General features: G+C 49.7%; 1 protein-coding gene across 1 annotated transcript in view; it reads left to right on the top strand.

The window, feature by feature from the left end:
* The window catches only part of CUNH14orf132 (chromosome unknown C14orf132 homolog), a 34,365-nt gene extending 16,229 nt beyond the window's left edge, over positions 1-18,136 (top strand). Inside the window, exon 2 of the mRNA XM_041633186.1 lies at positions 12,567-18,136. Coding sequence (XP_041489120.1) covers positions 12,567-12,791 — 225 coding nt within the window. The 3' untranslated portion in view covers positions 12,792-18,136. The remainder of the gene's footprint in view (positions 1-12,566) is intronic.
* The last annotated feature ends 1,478 nt before the right edge of the window (positions 18,137-19,614 follow it).

Genomic DNA, 19,614 nt, shown 5'->3' with positions numbered 1-19,614 from the left:
TTTTTCTCTTTATGCATCTGCCTTCCAGCCTGTTCTTAGCATATAGTAGATGCTCAACAAAATGTCTCTTTAGTCTATGAATGAGTGAGCAGTTGATCAGGTTCACCACCCTTCACCTTGCAGCCCTGAGACCCTGAGACCCTGTTCTGTCCAGGGAAAGGGAATATACACTCGGTCCCATCAATGCTGCTGAGTCACTCTAGAGGCTGTCTGGAACCTTTGGAGGTAGATTAGGTTTGGTTTGCAACTGCCTCTGCCAGCCAGCCCCCTAAGAGACAGCCTTAGAGCCCTCATTGTCTTGTGTCTGCTCAGCAGTTGACGGTTTGAAAGACCCTCCAGAATCACGCTGACCTTCAGAAGGAGCATCATAGCCACTCATGGGAGGGCAGGCGTGGCCAGGAGGTGGAGCCATCCAGCTGGTCTTGGCCAGTTTTTCCTTGATGTTCTCAACCAGTACCTTCTAAGACAAATTGAAGCCCAGGCTCCTCCACGGCCCCCCGAGTTCTCAACTGTGGCTGTGGGCTACACCACAGAGAACAGATCCCAAGTGGTGGCCAGCCACATCCAACATGCCTATCCCCAGGGCTAGTGTTCCCTTCACTATTTGTAATCAAAGATGATGGCTCCATGGAGACAGTATTTTTCTGCTGTGTGCTGAGTTACTATGGCAACAGCCTCCAAAAGGAGTCTGCTTGCTTTTTATTCTTAATTCTGCAATGTTCTCAGGTTTTCCAAAAATACCCTTATTTTCCTGGGTCCCTCTGTGGGGTTGGGTTCGTAGAGCAGGCAGCTGTCTGTATGCTGTGATGTAGCTCTCTCTGCTCCCGGCTGTCAGTTGAGCAAACAGGTTTTATTGCAGCTTTCTCTTAGCATCTCCTTCATGTATGTAGCTGTGCCGTGCACCGGGATCCAAGGAGAAATTCAGCTCCAGGCTGTCTGTCTGTAAAGAGCTCAGAGTCCGGGGAAGATAGACACGCCTGTAATGTAAGTGAATGACTAATTATAGTAAGTAAGATAATAATAAGTGCAGGCATGTGTAATGTAATCAATCCTTCTACTCCGTAGAGGTTTCTTCGTGCCGGGCTCCGGCAGGGAAAGCTGTGAACTTGGGGTAGGAGACAGAGGTTAGAAGTTGGCCAGTTTGCAGCTCTGGTTTTGATCAGTTCCTTATATGCTGTGTATTCTCAGAAAGGTGACCGTGCCTCACTGAGTCCAGGATCTGCCTTATGCTGGGCTGTTGTGAACAGATGGTACAGCACCCAGGCGCAGGGTAGCTCTTCCCTGGGAGACCCTGCTCACCCACCACCAAGCTCCTGGGACAGTCAGGACAGGGCTCGGTAGGGTGGCTTAGGATGACGAAGGGTGTCTGCAGAGGGCCACTGGCAGTGGTGTGGCAAATGATGTTGGTTTCGGGGGAGGTAAGAGAGCAGAGGGTTCTGTGCCAAAGCTGGGGCCCTGGTTCGTTGATCTCTGGGCTCTGATGGGACCCCATGGAAGTCACCGCTGAGCAGTGATAGCTTGCAGGTTTGGTGCTGCTGAGGGAGGCAGGAAAACAGACAAGGCCTGTGTCCTCATTACAGAAGCTTGCGTCCCCATGTCGCCATCCCTGGCCACATTTGGGTACTGCAGTCTGACTTCTGAATGCCCCCACCCGCTGAGATCCCCTCTGAAGGAGGGAAGTGTCTCTGTCCCTGTGAGGTTAGGACTAAGAGGTTACAGTGGCTGCCAAGGTGACAGGTTGCTTGCAGTAGCCCTGGGGATGGTGGTGGGCTTCTGTGTTGCAATACCTGGTTAATTGCTCATGAGCTATACAAGCTCAGGGAAGTCATTGTACTTCCTTGAGTCTCGACTCTGTCGCTTTTCATTTGTGCCTTAGTTTCCCCACCTGGAAAACAGGGATGCCAGCCCTTTCTCATGGGCGGGACTGTGACAAAATACCCTCAGGTTGTAAAGGTCCCAGCCCCCACCTGGCCTGGAGCAAACTCTGAGGAAATGTTTCTCGTGTTTTCCTTTCACACGCTTTGTTTTACATGGAAAACTCTGCAGCATGGGTGCTAGGCAACGCGGAGGGCAGGTTCTGCTGGGAGGCAGCAGATTTTTCCATTAGCTGCCTCTCTGTGAAAGAACCACGTGGGAGGGGTCACCCAGCATCTCTGGGGGATTCTTCAGATCTGCAGCCATTAGCTTTTCTCCAGTCACCTCCAGAGTTCGGCAGGGAAGGAGTTGGTAAAGCAGAATGTCACCCTACTGCCCGGGTAGTCGGGCTAGATGGAGCCCCACTCCAGGAGCAGGAGCTGCCGTTGGTGCTGAGCCAGGCAGCATCCCACCCCACCTCCATCACTCCAACCACCCCACGGGATGCCACCCGCAAGTTCATCTCTCACCACGTGTGCTTCCTATTGTTCTTTCTGGGAGATCCCGTTCCTCCACCATCAACCCTGGTTGGACTGGTCCTATAGTCTGTACCCAGCCATTTACCCACTCACCTGGGCATTCCTGAAACCTAGCCTGGTCTTCCTGGACCCTATTTTTGTCACTACCTCGTACTCCTTCTAAGCCAATGGACACCGGGAGGAACCTGTAGCACACAGAACACAGGCCATGCTTATAGACTGTGGGGGAGGGGAGAAGGGGACAAGGAAACACTTGGATCTACAACAGACCCTACTTAAACTGTGTGTATTGCAAAGCTTTGTTTTTATGCTTATTTTTGAAACAGATGAATCAGTTCTGACCATAGGAAAATCCCTAGTCATTGCATGAGGCTTGGGGAAAGAAAGAGTGCTTTAAGGCATTTCTAACCTATGACCTAATGCAGGAAGCGTATGCATGTGTGTGTGCATGCGCACTGTTATGAGAGCAGAACACTCGGGTGTTAAGAAGATGGCTGAAACCAATGCTCTGTCACCTGACCCTGTGTCAGCGTTCCAGTGCATGGAGCCGTCTGTGACTGTATTCCAGTCTGCCATTTGTATCCATTAGAGTCAAGCTGTAAATCAAGCCTTTAACACATGATCTTTTTTTTTAAAATTTATTTATTTATTAAGGATTTTTGCCTCCTCCCCGCCACCGCCTCCCATTTCCCTCCCCCTCCCCCGATCAAGTCCCTCTCCCTCATCAGCTCGAAGAGCAATCAGGGTTCCCTGACCTGTGGTAAGTGTTGTTCTTAATTCCTGTTTGTCGTATGGGGGTAAAGACGATTACGCGGGGAAAAGACACAGACACGCAGCGGTCCCACGTGGTACACTTTAATGGGGGGGGGGAAGGATAACAAACAGGTAAGGGAAAACGTGCAGACACACTAGGGGAGGCGGAAGGAAGGGGAAGGGGCGAACTCGTGACTTGTCCTTGCTTTTAACGGGGGATGCAAAGGCTTCTGGGAAATGTGACCCCAGGGGAACGCTGGGAGTTGTAGTGTTGCAAGAGAACAACATTTCACCCTTTTGGTTTGATTAAAAAAAAAAAAAACTGGGGGACCTTAAGGGGTAGGGAATAGGGACGTAGTCCGGTCTCTCATGGCTGCTTCCTGCTGGCTTTGGGCGTTGAGGGGTCCAGGGAATGTCCGATTATTTTGGCAATGTCCCATTGGCGTTTGTGGTAGCTGGTGTAGTTGGTCACTGATGTCCAGGGTTGCTGGCTGGTGTAGTTGGTCACTGACATTTGAAGTCCTGGCTGTCGTCTGAGGTGGCTGATTGAAGAAATCTGTGTGGCTTTTCCTGAGTAGCTGGGTCATCATTAAGATGCTGGAAGGCAAAAGTTGCATTAGTAAAGAAAAAAAAATTAAAAGAAGGGGGGGAATTTTTTGGGGGGGAGCTGGAGTGAGAGGGGGGAGGAGATCCAGGTGAGGGGGTCTTAGGATGTCCGGGGTTAAGAATGATAAAAAAAATTAAGTGATACTTATTCCTTTGTGTTTGATCCCTTTAGATGGGTTGGACTGGCATCCTGGAGCGTAAGGAAACTGTCTTAAAAGAAATAGATTCTAACCATACATTTCTTAACATTTCAGGGGCCACTGCTGCAGTCAGCGGCTGGCCTGTTATGTTAAAGAGCTTTGTAGAGGAGAATCTGCTTACCACTTGACTTCGTATTTGATGGGGGTACCTGTAACGACAGCTAGACAGTTATTTATGAATTTAAAGAAGGGAGGGTGTGTTAACACAGCGACGGATCGGGACCATTGTTTTCCTTAGACTGTAGTAGAGGGAACTGAATCCAGCGTCCTTTGGAACTTAAGAGAACAGGGTCCGGTTTGGGTCACCGTGTATGAAGGATTATCTTGAGCTGTGGAGATAAATGGTTTAAGATGTGACAGGTGAATCCAATGAGGAATTCCTTTAAGCTTGACAGCTGTGGGAGTTAAAAGAATTACTCTGAAAGGGCCCTGCCATCTAGGGGAAAGGGGTGAAGGGCGTTGGCCTGGGGGTGAAAGTAATACCTCATCCCCTATTTTAACTGGTGGCGGACATGTATTAGCACATGGCCGAGGTAGTGAGTGATCTGTGAAGTCCCATAGTAGTGAGCGTAAGTGGAACAGGAGGGGAGTGAGCAGGTGGTCAGGAAGGGGAGAGGTCTCCGATGAGAAGCCGGGAGTTAAGACCGGCCGCTTTAAGCCGCCTGTGTGACCTGTGGCGGAGAGGAGACAGGGAAGAATCCGAAGACACGCACGACCTGTTGCGGGAGAAGTGGAGTGAGGCTGGTTCGGAGAGGGAGCGGGTAGGTGACCCAGAAGAATATTTATGCGGGACTCCTGGAGACCTAGGAATGAAACGCCCAGAGGCGACATGGGGGAGTAAACCTTGAAAGAAAGAGGAATGGGTAAACTGAAAACTCTTAATAGATGAACTTAAAATGACTGAAAACATTTGAAAATTGCTCAAATAAATATGAGCCAATCACTGTCGCTTGACTGGGCGGAGCGAGTGGCCCCTCGAGGTGCGGTGGGGGGGGTGTGGAGGCAGGGGGGTTGGGGTTTGTCTGTGGGATCCATGGCGGCGGCGGGAGCAAAGAGTCCCTGGAGGGATGGCATTGCACCAGCCTTCCAGATGCGGGGGTTGGTTACAGAGCCCATGACTGAAACGAAGTCTGTCCGCAAAAGGTAACTGGCCCGAACCCAGCTACCGTTTGGGGGAGAAAAAGCCCCGGCTGGGAGGAGACAATTACCACGAACACGGCAAGCCAAGAGCGCTGGCGTCCTGGCATTCTTGGGGCGTGCTAACTCTTTAGGGCCTGCGTACGGCCCGAAGGCGCCTTGCGGGGGAGGCAGGTTAGCAACCTAGCCCAGGGTGCGCAAAGAAAGCCAGCCGGACAGTCTTTGAACGCCCCGGGGGGAAGGAAGCCAACTCAGGGTAACTCATGGATCAGGATGAGGCGGTGGAAAATGGCCGTGGAGAACAGGTGGAGGTGAGTGAAGGCTGTCGGTTCTTTAGACCTTGTCGGTGAAACCCAGAGGCAAAAGCCTCGGGCACCAGACGGAGAGGTCTCCGGGTCGAGGCAGCGGCACCAAAATGTTGTTCTTAATTCCTGTTTGTCCTATGGGGGTAAAGATGATTACGCGGGGAAAAGACACAGACACGCAGCGGTCCCACGTGGTACACTTTAATGGGGGGGGGAGGATAACAAACAGGTAAGGGAAAACGTGCAGACACACTAGGGGAGGCGGAAGGAAGGGGAAGGGGCGAACTCGTGACTTGTCCTTGCTTTTAATGGGGGATGCAAAGGCTTCTGGGAAATGTGACCCCAGGGGAACGCTGGGAGTTGTAGTGTTGCAAGAGAACAACAGTAAGTCCAAGGACCGCCCACCTCCATCCAGGTTTAGTAAGGTGAGCATCCAAACTGCCTAGGCTCCCCCAAAGCCAGTAAGTGCAGTAGGATCAAAAACCCATTGCCATTGTTCTTGAGTTCTCAGTAGTCCTCATTGTCCGCTATGTTCAACAAGTCCGGTTTTATCCCATGCTTTTTCAGAACCAGGTCAGCTGGCTTTGGTGAATTCCCAATAGAACATCCCCATTGTCTCAGTGTGTGGGTGTACCCCTCGCGGTCCTGAGTTCCTTGCTCGTGCTCCCTCTCCTTCTGCAACACATGATCTTTGAAGGATGCTCAGGACCCAGGCCATGATGCATCACTGACACCTCTCCTGCCCTCTTGTTACAGAGTTAGCCTTCAGTGTCTGCTGAGTCATAAGGACGATGAGGTCACTGAGTCACGCAAACCTCGGTGTTTAGACCATAGATTCTGTGAGAATTTAGCGGGGAGAGAAATCAGCTGTGTATTCATTCTGCCTGGAGGCTTGTCAGAAATTCTCTGGTGAACTAGGTCACCCAAGGTGCCACAGATGGTATGCATCTGAAGGGACGCGCCTGAGATTGTAAACAGGTACCTTGGTACCTGCCATCAGTGTCAGAACCTTAGACCAGTCAGAGGGAGCAGAGAGAAACCTAGGGCTGAATCCCTGTGGAAGGTGAATGTCAGATAAACAGTAACTTCTAGATATGTCCAGTGTAGTACTGGAGTTACAAGATGTCTTAGTTAGGGTTTCTGTCGCTGCAAAGAGACACCATGAACACAGCAACTCTTATAAAGGAAAATTGGGTGGCTTACAGTTCAGAGGTTCGGTCTATTATCATCATGTGGGACACGGCAGGTTCTGGCACACATGTCCTATGTTTTTCAGGCAACAGGTAGTGGTCTGAGCCACTGGAAGGTATCTTGAGCATATATGAGACCTCAAAGCCTGCCTCCACCGTGACATGCTTCCTCCAAGACCACACCTACTCCAGAAGGCCACACCTCCTAATAGTGCCACTCCCTTTGGGGGCCATTTTCTTTCAGACCACCACAGTTGGGGATATAGCTGTCAGTAAGATGCCTGCTGTATACTCGTGAAGACCTGAGTTTGAGCCCCAGAACCCACATAAAAGCTGAGCATATACCTACACATGTACTCCCAGTCCTGAGGGAGCAGAGACAGGGACATCTCAGGGCTCACTGCCAACCTAAAAGCTCCAGGCCAGCGAGAGACTCTGTATCAAAAACAAGGTGGGCAGAGCCTGAGCAGGGACAACCAAGGTTGACCTCTGCCCTCCGCATGCATGAGCATCCACACAATCACATATCTCTGTAGCAAGATAGAGTCCTCTGGGTGTATAGCTGGATCTTGAGGTAGATCAATTCCAGCTTCCTGAGGAACCTCCAGCACTGGTTTCATTAGTGGCTGCATAAATTTGCACACCCAACAGCAATGAATAGGTGCCCCCTTTCCCCACATCTCACCAGCATGAGATATATATTTGGTTTATTGATCTTGGCCATTCTGATTGGGGTAGATGAAATCTCAAATTAGTTTTAATTTCCCTGATGACAAAGGATATTGGACATTTCTTTAAGTGTTTCTCAGCCATTTGGGTGGCTTACAGTTCAGAGGTTCGGTCTATTATCATCATGTGGGACACGGCAGGACACGGCCATTTGTATTTCATCTTTTGAGGACTCTACTTAGTTTTGTACCCATCTTTATTTGTTTTGATTTTTTTGGTGTCCAGTTTATTTATATATATATATATATATATATATATATATATATATATATATATATATTCATTCCTAGATCCCACATGGCAGCTCACAACTGTTTGCAACTCCAGTTCCAGGAGATCCAGCTGCCGTGCCCTCTTCTGGCTTCCATGAGCACTGCATGCACAAACATACAGAAACCCATATAGGAGTGTGCAAAACTGTGCTTAGCGTCATAGAAAAAAAGAGAGGGAGGGCAGGAGGGAGGGAGGGAAGGAGAGAAAGGAAGGAAAGAAGGAAGGAATCAGGCAAAAGGGGAAATTCCTAACTAGGAAAAGAGGGGTAGGGGAAGAGTGGTACCGTGGCTTGTGTTTGCAATAGAGTGTTACACAAAGCAGCTGCTGCAGTGTATCCCTGTGATCCCAGCTACTCAGGAAGCCAAAGCAGCAAGGCCACAAATTTAAAGGCCTGCCTAGGCAACTTAGTGAGTCCGTGTGTGTGTGTGTGTGTGTGTGTGTGTGTGTGTGTGTATGTGTGTGTATGTGTGTGTGTGTATGTGTGTGTGTGTATGTGTGTGTGTGTATGTGTATGTGTGTGTGTATGTGTGTGTGTATGTATGTGTGTGTGTGTGTGTGTGTGGTTATTGTTGTTCTCTGACCTCCACATGGCACGGCATGCATACACTCACCCACCCCATACACTGAGTAAATGCAATAAAATAAATAAACAAACAGTAAACATTAAAATAACAAAGGGCTGGATTTGGGTACTGTGCTTTTTAAAAAGAAGGAAAGAAAGAAAGTAATGCTGGAGCGATGGCTCAATGGTTAGGAACACTTGCTCTTCCAGAGGGCCTGGGTTCGGTTCCCAGCATGCTCGTGACATTTCAACCATCTGTGATTTCAATTCCAGGGCCTCCAACTCTCTCCTCTAACCTAACCTCTGCGGGTACATGCACATCATACATAGACATACATGTGAACAAAATGCTCGTGCACAGAAAATTTAAACTAAAAAGGAAAATTATACAATAAACTAAGATTTTTGTGAAAGTCTTGATGTTTTAATTTTACAAAGGAGCTACACGATAAGAAGACCTGAACTTAGGCCATGAAAATGTATTCTAAAGTATGATCAAACTGAAATTACTTAAGTATAAATAGCTCAGCTTTTGTGCAAGATCGGATTTCTATTGAATCTCAGCGAACCTGAAAGTCGTCTCTCTGTGAAGGGGACGCTCACGTTTGGGTCCGTTTCCAGCTCTCTCTTCTCTTTGTAGAGGGACCTTGAGATTTTTCTGTCTGAAAAGGCAGGTGTGTCACTACCCTTTTCTTGGTAGCTCCACACCTCTGTCCTTTACTCTGTCCCTACTTCTAACCTTACCTGAGACAGACACAGAGACAACTGAGGGTCATCATCTTAGTGACTTAGGCATGTGACAGAACACCATGACCAAGGCAACTTATAAAAGGGAACCTTTGCCAGGCGGTGGTGGTGCACGCCTTTAATCCCAGCACTTGGGAGGCAGAGGCAGGCGGATCTCTGTGAGTTCGAGGCCAGCCTGGTCTACAAGAGCTAGTTCCAGGAGAGGAACCAAAAGCTATGGAGAAACCCTGTCTCAAAAATCCAAAAAAAAAAAGGAAACCTTTGATTTGGGGCTAACCACTTCAGAAGGCCCATGCAGGGAGCATGGGAGGAGGTAGCATGGTGCTGGAGCAGCAGCTCATATTCTCATCTGCAAGTAGGAGGCAGAAAGAGCTAACTAGGAATGGCACATGTCTTTTGAAACCTCAGAGCCCACCGCCGGTGACACACCTCCTCCAACAATGCCACACCTCCTCATCCTTTTCAAACAGTTCCACCAGATGAAGAAACAAATACTCAAACATGTAAGCCTCTAGTGGCCATTCTCATTCAAACCACCATAGACACCAGTTTTCCTCCCCCAAAGTCAAAGCTGAATGGTCTCATGGGAAATCCTCACTCCTAGTTGTAAGTGTTTTGAGGAATGATGCATAGGGAGAGCCCTGGTAACAGCAAGCAGGCACGGGGTAAGACTGTTTAAATCCTAAGGTAGATGGGGAAAATGCCATCAAATGCTGCTCCTTGTTTGCACAAGAGTGTCTTGTAAAAACTCCGTGACACTTTACAAAACTACACATCTGGACACCCTTGGATGATCTCATAGGTCCGGTGTCGTAAGAGCCATGCTGTCATTGGATGCAGGGACCAGCCAGGTGTGTGACCTGAACAATAGACTGTGGCATGCTGCAGGCCAGGCACAGAGGTCTTCCTTGCATTCCCACATTCCGTAGGCTTCTCTTCTGGAAGCGTCGGGAGGTTTTCCCCCCACTGGGAAGCTCTTCTGTGCGAAAGGAAAGTCTTAATACATGGACTACAATCGTCCACAGGCCAGTGAACATTTCCTTTCTCCCTCGTGTGTGACAGTGAGCTGCAACCGAAGTTCTGAAATGCTAAAAGCAGATAGAGATGTCACCCCTTCTCACCTGTGCACACACTGAACACAACCGTCCTTCTGAGACGGTTACTCATGCAGAGCTTGCCTCTTCTTTGCCAGTAGGGCTCAACTCTATCCTTTTCTCCTATGTTCCTAGTTCATGTGGCATCAGGGGTGGTGCTGGGCAAGCATCTGTACTCTTCACCCTATTTTGACACTTAGTACTAGGGGCCCTGGAGCTGTGGGGGTTGATCCACTAACAGTGATACTCTCACATCTTGGGAGGATCCCTCCAAAGAACATGTGGCCTTCACTCCCACAACTACGCAACCATCCACCACAGGGTCTGTCTTCTCCACTCGCTGTTCTGAAGATTGTCTAGTACCTTTCCCTCAGAGGTCTGGACAATTTTCTCCTTTACTACAGAAAGGAACGAGGCATCACACGCACATATGCACACGCGAGCGCTCAGGCATGCGTGTGCACAATCACACCCACACACTCACACGTGCACACCTCACCTGCTGCTCCTTCCTTACCGAGTTTGTAAAATCTTTGCAGGTTCTGGAGATGCTTTTTTTTCATTAAGCAAAAGATGCCATGATAATTCCCAAACTGAGGACAAACCATGCTGCAATCTTCCTGACAGAAGTGTGGCCGCCAAGAGCCATTCATCCCATGGGTCTATAGATAAGTCATCTTCCTGACAGGGACAATTGTCCCCAGCAGCTTATCTTGCCAAAAGTCTGTTACTTTGAATGAATTCAGACAACTGGAGTTAAAGGCGTCCTTTAAAGGGACTTTCCCTGTCTCTATTCCAACCAAGTCATCTATCAAGATGAGTTTTCCTCCAACTTAGCAGCAACCTGAAATTTCATTTGACAGATAGCACAAACATCGCTAGATCTGGATGCCGCAATGAAAGCCACATTCCCTGCCCCCGAATCCAAAATCAGCAGTACAAGATGGTCTTCAAATGGAAGCTCGCACGCTCTTATATAAGCCCCATTGGGGAGCGAAATGAACTGTTTCTTGAGAGCCTGGGCCAGCAGGGATATGCTTAGCTGGTTGTCAGTTGTCGTGGCTGTGGGAACTTGCCCACAAATCATTACAATGCTTGCTATACTCGAGAAAGATAATGTCTCTGTCACTCACTCCTTTGTGGTTTCTGAGAGCATACAAACAAAATCTGGTAGGTATTCCAGACCACATAATCTGACTCTGAAAGCTTTAGGGTACAACTTTATTTGTGCAAATCAGCCCCAATAAAACAATACCAAGATTGTCAGCCTCTCCTGCACAACCAGTGGAGGACAGTGACAGACTGGCAGTGGTGCCTGTTTGGTACATGCAGAAGATGGTTTGGTCATGCTGCCATCAGAGTGAGGGACCATTAAGGCCTGTGGAGTTATTTTGCAGTTTTATGGCCCACAATGATGCTCAAAAGCTTTTCAAGGGTTTTGGACTTCATGGTCATTCTTCTAGCTCTGTGTCGAGCTGCAGGGGAGGTTAGTTCCAGTTCTGGAGGCTGGTGCATAAGTTTCAGCACATGGATGTAAAGGGGAAGCTTTCCTTGCCTGTGCTGAAGAATGGGAAGACTTGGGAGGGAAGGCAGCCAGACTCCAGCATCTTCACATGGAGCTTGGATCCGCAGCATCCTCCTCCCACACCCGCAACACGGGGACCTCAGTGTTCTAACTCCAGAGCTGTCCTGTGCCTACCCCGAGAGACTCTGAGGGTTGAGCCCATTTTTTTAATCCAACAGGTCCCTCTGGATGCTTACAAACCTTTCTCAAGCATCCACCAGAACATTCTGGAAGCCCCCAGGGTACAAGCAGCACATTGGGTATCCCCAGCCCAGAAGCTGTGATGTATATGGGGGGATCTTCTAAAATGGGGGTTTGATGGACTTTTAAATTCAGAACTAGAAACTGGCATGTTAACCCACTTCCCTTTCTTCTCTCTCACAGAAAAAAAGAAAATAAAAAAATTAACAAAATGTTAACTAAATAAATAGGGGGCGGTTTGCAGTTTCCCCTGCCATTCTCTTATTACTGCTTTTGATTTATCTTTTTTATTCTTTGTATTTTGAGACAGCTGTTTTTCTCCTGGTTCCTTTCCTTTGGCTGCCTAAAGGCTGGCCCAGAAGGCATGAGCCACCACCCCTAGCCTAAGATGTATTCTTGATTAGAATTAGAATAGGAACAAAGGTGTTTTGTAGCCCACAAGGGTTTGGAAGGGCCTGGCACGGGGGGGTGGGGGGGTGTGGGGGCTTGTGGAGTGAGACCCATCAAGCGCAGTGTGTAAAACGGTCTCAGGGGTGTCTGCCGTAAAGCTTGACGCATATGCTCAGGGGTTGTGGTTGGTTTGGTTTGGGTTTGTGCTGGCCTAGAATTCACTATGTAGCCTAAGCTGGCCTTCAACTGTGATCTTCCTGCTTCGGCTCCCATGTGTCAGGATTGCAGGCATGTATATAGCCCGCTGAAACACTCAATTTTATGTGCATTTGTGCCGTGTGAATCGCACTTCCTTGCCAGCCTCTGGGAATGTGTGGTCTCTGCTGGACAGGCCTTGTTCATTCTGCTCCTTCTTCTTACAGTTGCCCATGATGGGAGGAGCGTTCATGGACTCACCCAACGAGGACTTCAGCACCGAATACTCCCTGTTTAGCTCCCCTGCCAACATCCATGCGACCTCCAATGGCCACGGCCAGCCAGAGGAGTCTCCTCGCTCCTCCAACGACGCTGTTCTGCTATGGATTGCCATCATAGCAACACTGGGGAACATAGTGGTGGTAGGGGTGGTGTATGCCTTTACCTTCTGAAGGTACCAGGATGCCAAAGCTGTGGGGAAGCCCTTCATGCAATGGACTCACCCAGCAAGGCTGTCCACGTGGCTCCATCTTGATCCCAGCCACTGGAGATGCACCTGTGTTCTAGACCTAGGCTGGAACAGCCTCCGGAGGGGCAGCCACCCCGCATCTGTAATTATCTCCAGGCAGTTCCGATTTAGAATATCCTGGGTTGTGGCTGAAAGCCTTGAAGTTGGTGCTTCCAGCTCCTAACAGCTTGATGGGTTAAGTCCTCCCAACAGCAGGCTGGACAGTTTTTGCATTTTCAGTCGGTCCCAGAGCACAAGACCAACGTTGAGCATCCTATTAGGTTTTAAAAAAAATGTAGAGCTGGTTTGGTGATGCTTCCCTAGCAGTAACTTGTCACGTGTGTGTCGTGTTTTCTGCAGACTTACTGAACCCAGTGTGTTGGGGCTGGGATAAGAAGAACTTTCACAAGTTAGGATTCCCACCTTTTCATTTTATGTTCCACCGCTTGGAATATTGATGGTGATGTTGTAGGGTAACAGAATGCTGTGAAACTGACTCATAAACAGTGCGTTGTGACCAGACACTTGGGCCCTTGCAGGACCCAAGTGCATCAGACAACCCAGGGACTGGGATGAAGTTTCTGATCTTTTCAAAACAAGCAGAGGATGCCTTCAAAATTTAGATCCCCAGACAACTAACCCTTCACTGCCCAAGCAAAGTCACCATCTCTTCTTTGAGGATTCATAAAAATGAGTTAGTCATGTCCCTTCATCATTGTACAGATTTCATGGAGAGGGACACGATGATCGTGTAGTTAGAGAATGGTGGGGTCAGAGCAGCAAGGCATTTCCTAGTCTGGCTGAGTCTGGTCTCCACCTTGCCAAGCTCTCTAGTGAGTGTATCCCCACCTAAGCAGCAGAGGCAGAGACGGGATCCCTGGGAGGTGTCCAACGTGGGGACTTCCCAGGTCATCCATGTCTGTGCTGTAAGATGGTGTAGACATTGCGGCCTCCCTCACAGGTCTGACTCCCCACATCTATCGCTGTACCCAGCATACTTGCAAATGTTTTGGCCCCAGGGGAAGCTGTTAGGACTGAGAACTGGTCTGCCCTCCATAGCCAAGAAGTGGGAGTGTAGAGTGTCTGCTGAGATGCCCAGGATCACCCACAGGGCAGGATGCTGGGCTGGTAGTTAGCTGGAAGTTGCTGGATGTTTGCTCTGGCTTCCAAGTCTCCAGCAGGACCCTCCTCATCATACCCCCGAGTCTTTTCCTAGAGCAAGGGGAGGCCGTCCACCTCATGAGAGAACCCAGGTCAGGGATGAGGGCAGGAGTGTACTGTGGTGTCTTTACGAGGCACCTCTGTCCCAGTGCTGTCTGATTTACCACATGGGAATAGCAGCCGGTGGTCCATCCCCTGCCTTGTCTCTATGGAAACAACAAGTTGAGAAACAACAGGATCTGTGCCTGCTGTGATGAGAGAGGAAGGAACAGAAAAGATAAAGACAGCTTCTAGCCTTGTAAAGTATTGGCACACACACACACACACACACACACAGTTAAACCCATGCCAGTGTCTCTCTCCTGTGTCAGAGCCACAGATGGTCACAAGCATTAGAAACCCCTTTTGCCCATATGACATCAGCTGGTCCCTTTCCATCCTTCTGTCTCCTGCAGTTTCCTCTCTGAACTTCCTCACTACACAGAACAGCGAGGAGTAAATGACAGGTTCAGCTAGAGCAGCCGAAGTGAACCTTCTGGCTTGGTCATCAGGAAAGGAGTAAACAGGCCTGCCTGAGCTCAGTGCTTGAGCGCTGAGAGCAGGCACAGTGCTAGATTTCCATGCATAGCCTTCGTCCCTGTGTCCCCTCACAGCACAGCGCCTGAGTGCATGGGAGGGAAGCCAGGAACTCAGTGCAATGGGGAGTTAACACAGTATAGAAGTGAGGACCTGGGATTGGAACCTGGGAGGCTAGGCTCTGCAGCTAGCCCTCTTTGAGGCAGGACACTGCCTTTTGAGGCTGACAGCACCATGGAGGGACATTTGAACTGGTCTTGAATCCTCAGAAGGCGTTTCCCAAAGTGTCACAGTCTGGGCCATCCATGGCTGTCAGATCATCAGAATGGGGCCGCCTCAACTTCTCCTAGACTTGAGGTGTGGTCCTTCCCCCACCCGGGTATGACTGACTTTGTGTCTCCACGCTCGTCTCCAAGGAGGATCCCTGAGGTAGGGTTTCTGGGGTGTGTAGAAAGGGTCCCTAATAAGGTATGCATGCCCTAAAAAGCTGCACAATAGGAGTGCTCCATGGACATCCCTGAGGTCAGAGTGTGGGGCTCGCCTGTGTGGCAAGCTGACTTAAGCTGAGTACAGTCTTTCTGTGAGCCTCGAAGCTCTCCAGAGCAGGGAATGTGGACCTTCCTTGGGATCCCATTGACTTCTCCCTGGAGAAGGTGGGCCCCAGAGCCTCCTTAATTTGACAGGAAGGACCTGGCCTTTCGTGTAGCTGGCCCTTGGAGAAGTACTGCATTTGCTGGGATGTTCCGTGGTTCATTAAACCCAATTAGAGACTAATGAATCCTTTACCCTACCCTACCCAAAGCAAGCACTATCCTTCCTTGCTTGAGTTTCTAGAGTCCTGGGGAGCAGGAAAGGGAGAAGATCAGTGCCACACAGAGAGGCCAGCATCTTGTCCTGGTTTGGATGTCTGCCAGCCCACCTTAGCATTCTCGGGATCTGTCTGGGAGCCAGAGCCATTTGGCTGCATGTGTGCTCTTGGCACTATGGTCCTCTCTTGCAGGAGCGTAGCCTCCCTTTGGGATCAGTGTGTAGCAAAGTGGCTCATCTCTCCTGCTGCCTGTCCCACTGACCGTTCATATACTTCCCAAGTCAGGGCCAGAGGAGCCTGGGAGGAGTCTGGGAGGAGCAGCCAGAGGCCGAATGGCACATGTGTACCTGTACCAAGTCTTCTTACCCTCCTTCTCCAACAACCACTCGGTGCAAGGTACAGAGGAGAGGGTTCCGAGCTGGCACTGAGAGCCCAGAGGTGCAGACAGAGGTGGGTCCCCTCTAAGAAGCCCAGGGCAGTGAAATGATGAGCCCTGGGTATTCCCTGCACCTCCTGATATCAGAGTATGAGCAAGAAGTGTCATGGTGGAGAGAGTGAACCACACAAACCACAGGACTAAGGGCGATGCACAGTATTATCAGGTGACAAAACCCTGTCACCTGTCAGGACAGATGGGGCTACATATGCTGTAAGTCTGAATCCTTTGTCCTGGCTCACTGTGTATGTCACCTGTGGGTTTTGATAGGGAGTAAAATCAGAGGGCTCAGTTGGTAAAGTGGGAGGACCCGAGTTCAGATTCCCTAGAATCCCCATTAAAATAAAAGGTCTGGGCATAGTGGTGCCTGCCTGTAATCCCAGCACTGGAGCGTGGAGCAAGGCAGGTTCATGGGGCTCACTGGCCAGCTATTCTAACCAGAAAGTTCAGGTTCATTGACAGACCCTGTGTTTTTGAGTTTTGTTTTTGCTTGTTAAAGCTGGGGTAGGTTAGTGATTAAGGAGGAACCTGATGTTAACCTCTGGCCTCGACAGGCAACTGCATGAACATGTGTGCACACATATACACATAGACAAGGTAGAGGAGGGCAGCAGAGAGGAGAATCAGAGGGCACAGACCTTGGGTAGACGGTATAGGTGCACCTTGCCCAGGACAACCTGGCACAGTGGTACCCTTGTGCCTGCCTAGGTCAAAGCATGGAGAAGTCATAGTCTCAGCCTCTGGTTCTTCTTGCAGCCAATTCTGCCTCCAAAGAGTTCAGACCTGCTTTTCTGTGGGTTAGACCCTATGTGTACTCAGTGTGCAGGGAGCGTGTGTGCTTTGGCCACAGGGCACTACAGAGCCCTGTTTCTACATGAAGCCCTCTGTCTGCTGGAGTAGCCCAAGTCGCTGTGTCTGCCTCCTGGATTCTTTCTTCATTCTCTAGACTTGCATGCTGTATGCGGCCACGTGTGACTGAGCCTAACTGTGTATCCCATCCAACACAAAATCATACACTTAAAATGTTATGAAGTTTTTGTCTTTTGTAACCCAGTTATCCAGTTTGGGGTGAAAACTTTCCAATTGACATCACTGTGTTGAAATGTCCAAGAGCTGGACCTGAGAATCACTGCTTTGTAGTTCACAGTATGTTCTGTTCCACCAGTGGTTCTGGGTGGAGGCTTACAGAGAGAGCATGGAAGCCCAACCTCTAGTGGGCCTGGGGACATTGCCAGGTGGGGCTGCTCAACAGAAGAATGGAGTCTTGTCCCCAGAGTGCCCAACCACAGAATTCCCATGGTTCTACATTTCAGGCACCCTGTTTCCCTGAGGGACATTTGGCAATGCCTAGAGACCATTCTTGCCACAGTTTATGGAGGAGTGGGGACCTACTAGCATCCGGTGAGTGCAGGCCAGAGGTGCCGCTTATCCACACACAAGACAGACCCATGGCCAATGCTATCCAGCCCCCAAATGCCAACAGTGCCGAAGATGGGAGAGCCTATTTAGACGTCCAAAGCAATGGAAAGTTCTCAAAAGCTCCAGTGTCCATGGATCATCCACAAGTCCCCTCGTGGGTCAGAGCAGATCAAAGCAGAGATCACCATGACTGCCCCAAGTTACGAAAACTCCAGGGGCAGGACTGGACCTTGGAAGCCTGCGTGACTCTTTTCCTTTGGGAAGACCCCTACCTGTGTGGAGACAACCCCCCAATATGGCCAGAATGCTGAGGCTGATCTTGTCCCCAACCAGTGACTGTGTCCAGGACCTCCAGTGTCTGACCCTCACAAGTGCGCCTGAGAAGCTCAGTTGGTGGAGAGATTCTGCTGGGGACAGGGAGGCTGGGGAACAGGAACAGCCGCCAGAAAATTCAGGTGTCCTTTCTCATCCTCTCCGCGTCCTCCAGCCCTGCTCCCCAAAGCTGCAGGCATACTAACTCTTCCTACTGTCTAAATTCTCCTGGAATTCTTATTCATCACCTGCCACCCACAGGTTCCTGTTCTTTGCGTGGCGAGCACTGGCTGAGCTTCTGTGTTTTGTAATATTTTCCTGGACAGCTTATAAACACATGTATGAGACGTGAAGTTATTTTAACTATTGTTCCAGGTCCCCCCCCCCCCCGGCCCCGCGCCTAGGTGCTCGGTTCCTCCATCTGTCGCTGGCTTCTACTGCAGTGGGAAGGCTCCTTGCTCTTATAGGACTTCAGCGTGCTCTTTAGTGAAGGTGTGGCTAGGTAACACTCCCTGTTAGCTTTCCTTCTATGGTTGTCATTTTCTATTATAATAAACAGAACAGAAGTTTAACTCTGTCTGGCTCTTGTCTGCTTGTCTTTGAAAGCCACAGCTCCAGGGTCCACTGAGGTAAGATAGGTTCCTTCCTTCCCTGCTCCCATCTGAGCTTAGTCCACTGCCACATCTGAGATAAAAAGGCAGAGGCTGTATATGGCCACCCATTGGTTCTCCTGACTCCTGCCCCACCATCTGAAAGCAAAGTTTATCTCCCTCAACTTTCCACCTTCGGGACCTACACTGTCTCCCATGCACAGAAGTACCCAGCAGATAGATATTCAGGGAGTGAATTGAATGAATGAATGAATGAATGATGCCCGAATATTATATTATATTCGGCTTATATTATTATATTATATATGGCTTAGTATATTGCCAAGGAACACCAAGTGTGCAACTGTAGTAGTGTTCATGTATTCACTAGTCACAGAAACACCAGAAAACATCAGGAGTAGTGACTTATACCTGTAGTCAGCAGCAGTAAGGAGTCTGAGGCAGGAGGATCACCATAAGTCTGAGACCAACCTGAGCTACTAAGTAAGGCTCTGTCTCAGAAAAAGAAATAACAAAGCCAAAAAGAGAAACACTGATGTAGAAATTATGTGTCTGGTATTCTGAGCTCCTGGCCTGTAGGTCAGCTGTTGGGTGTAGGTACTGCTGTATCTCCATTGCACAAATGAGGAAACTGAGGCAAAGAGGCAAAGTTGCCCAAGGCCTGCACCTGATAACCAGGACTGGAAATTGACTCTGGGATCATGTCTCATGAAGGCTGGCAGCCAAGGCTGGCCTGCAAGATGACAAAGCAGAACTTGGCCACCAGAGCCCACTTGATGCCACAGGTAAATATTCCCAGTTTCTCTGCGGTGTTAAGCACCCACCTTGGCAGCAAGGAGTCAGTGGGCTCACTGAGGACTTGGGGAGGACTCCGCCTTGCACATCTGGAAGGATGAGGGTCTGGCAGGGTGTGCTTCCAGTAACAGAACTGTTGGAGCCAAAAGGTAAAGGCAGGGGAGACGTGAATAGGGGGGTAAAACTTGCTGGCCAGGACCTGGAATATCAGAATGAGGATCCCGGAAGGTCAGTGGCCACCATCAGTGTGTCCCCGAGAAGGCCAGGCTCAGTAGAGGCAGGAAGTCTCTGGCGGCAAAGTGACAGATGTGTCAAGGGAACCAAGCAGTGACTCCAGTTCCATCTCTTAAGCCTGCCCCTGACCCTGCCACCTTCCCTACTCTATAGAAACCTCTACTGGTGCCTTGGGGCTTCCCCCTCATCTTGTGTCTGGTGAAGATGATCGGGGCCATCATGGTGCAGTGTGGACTCTGTTCTCAAGATGCACCTCCAGCCTTTGGGACCCTAGGAAAGACTGTCCATGAGATCGTTTCCTCCACAGGCTGTGTCCACAGCCCAGCGCTACAGCTGGTTCAGCCCAGGCCATTGTCCACTTCCTCTGAACATTGTCCACTTCCTAGCTCCATCCTGCCTGCCAGCATTTGTACTG

The sequence above is a fragment of the Microtus oregoni genome, unplaced genomic scaffold (assembly GCF_018167655.1).
Source record: "Microtus oregoni isolate MIOR12 unplaced genomic scaffold, Mior012 000043F_ref0000047, whole genome shotgun sequence".
In the NCBI taxonomy this organism is placed as follows: domain Eukaryota; kingdom Metazoa; phylum Chordata; class Mammalia; order Rodentia; family Cricetidae; genus Microtus; species Microtus oregoni.
Note: the sequence above shows the minus strand (reverse complement) of the source record. Positions and strands in the feature narration are given on the sequence as shown.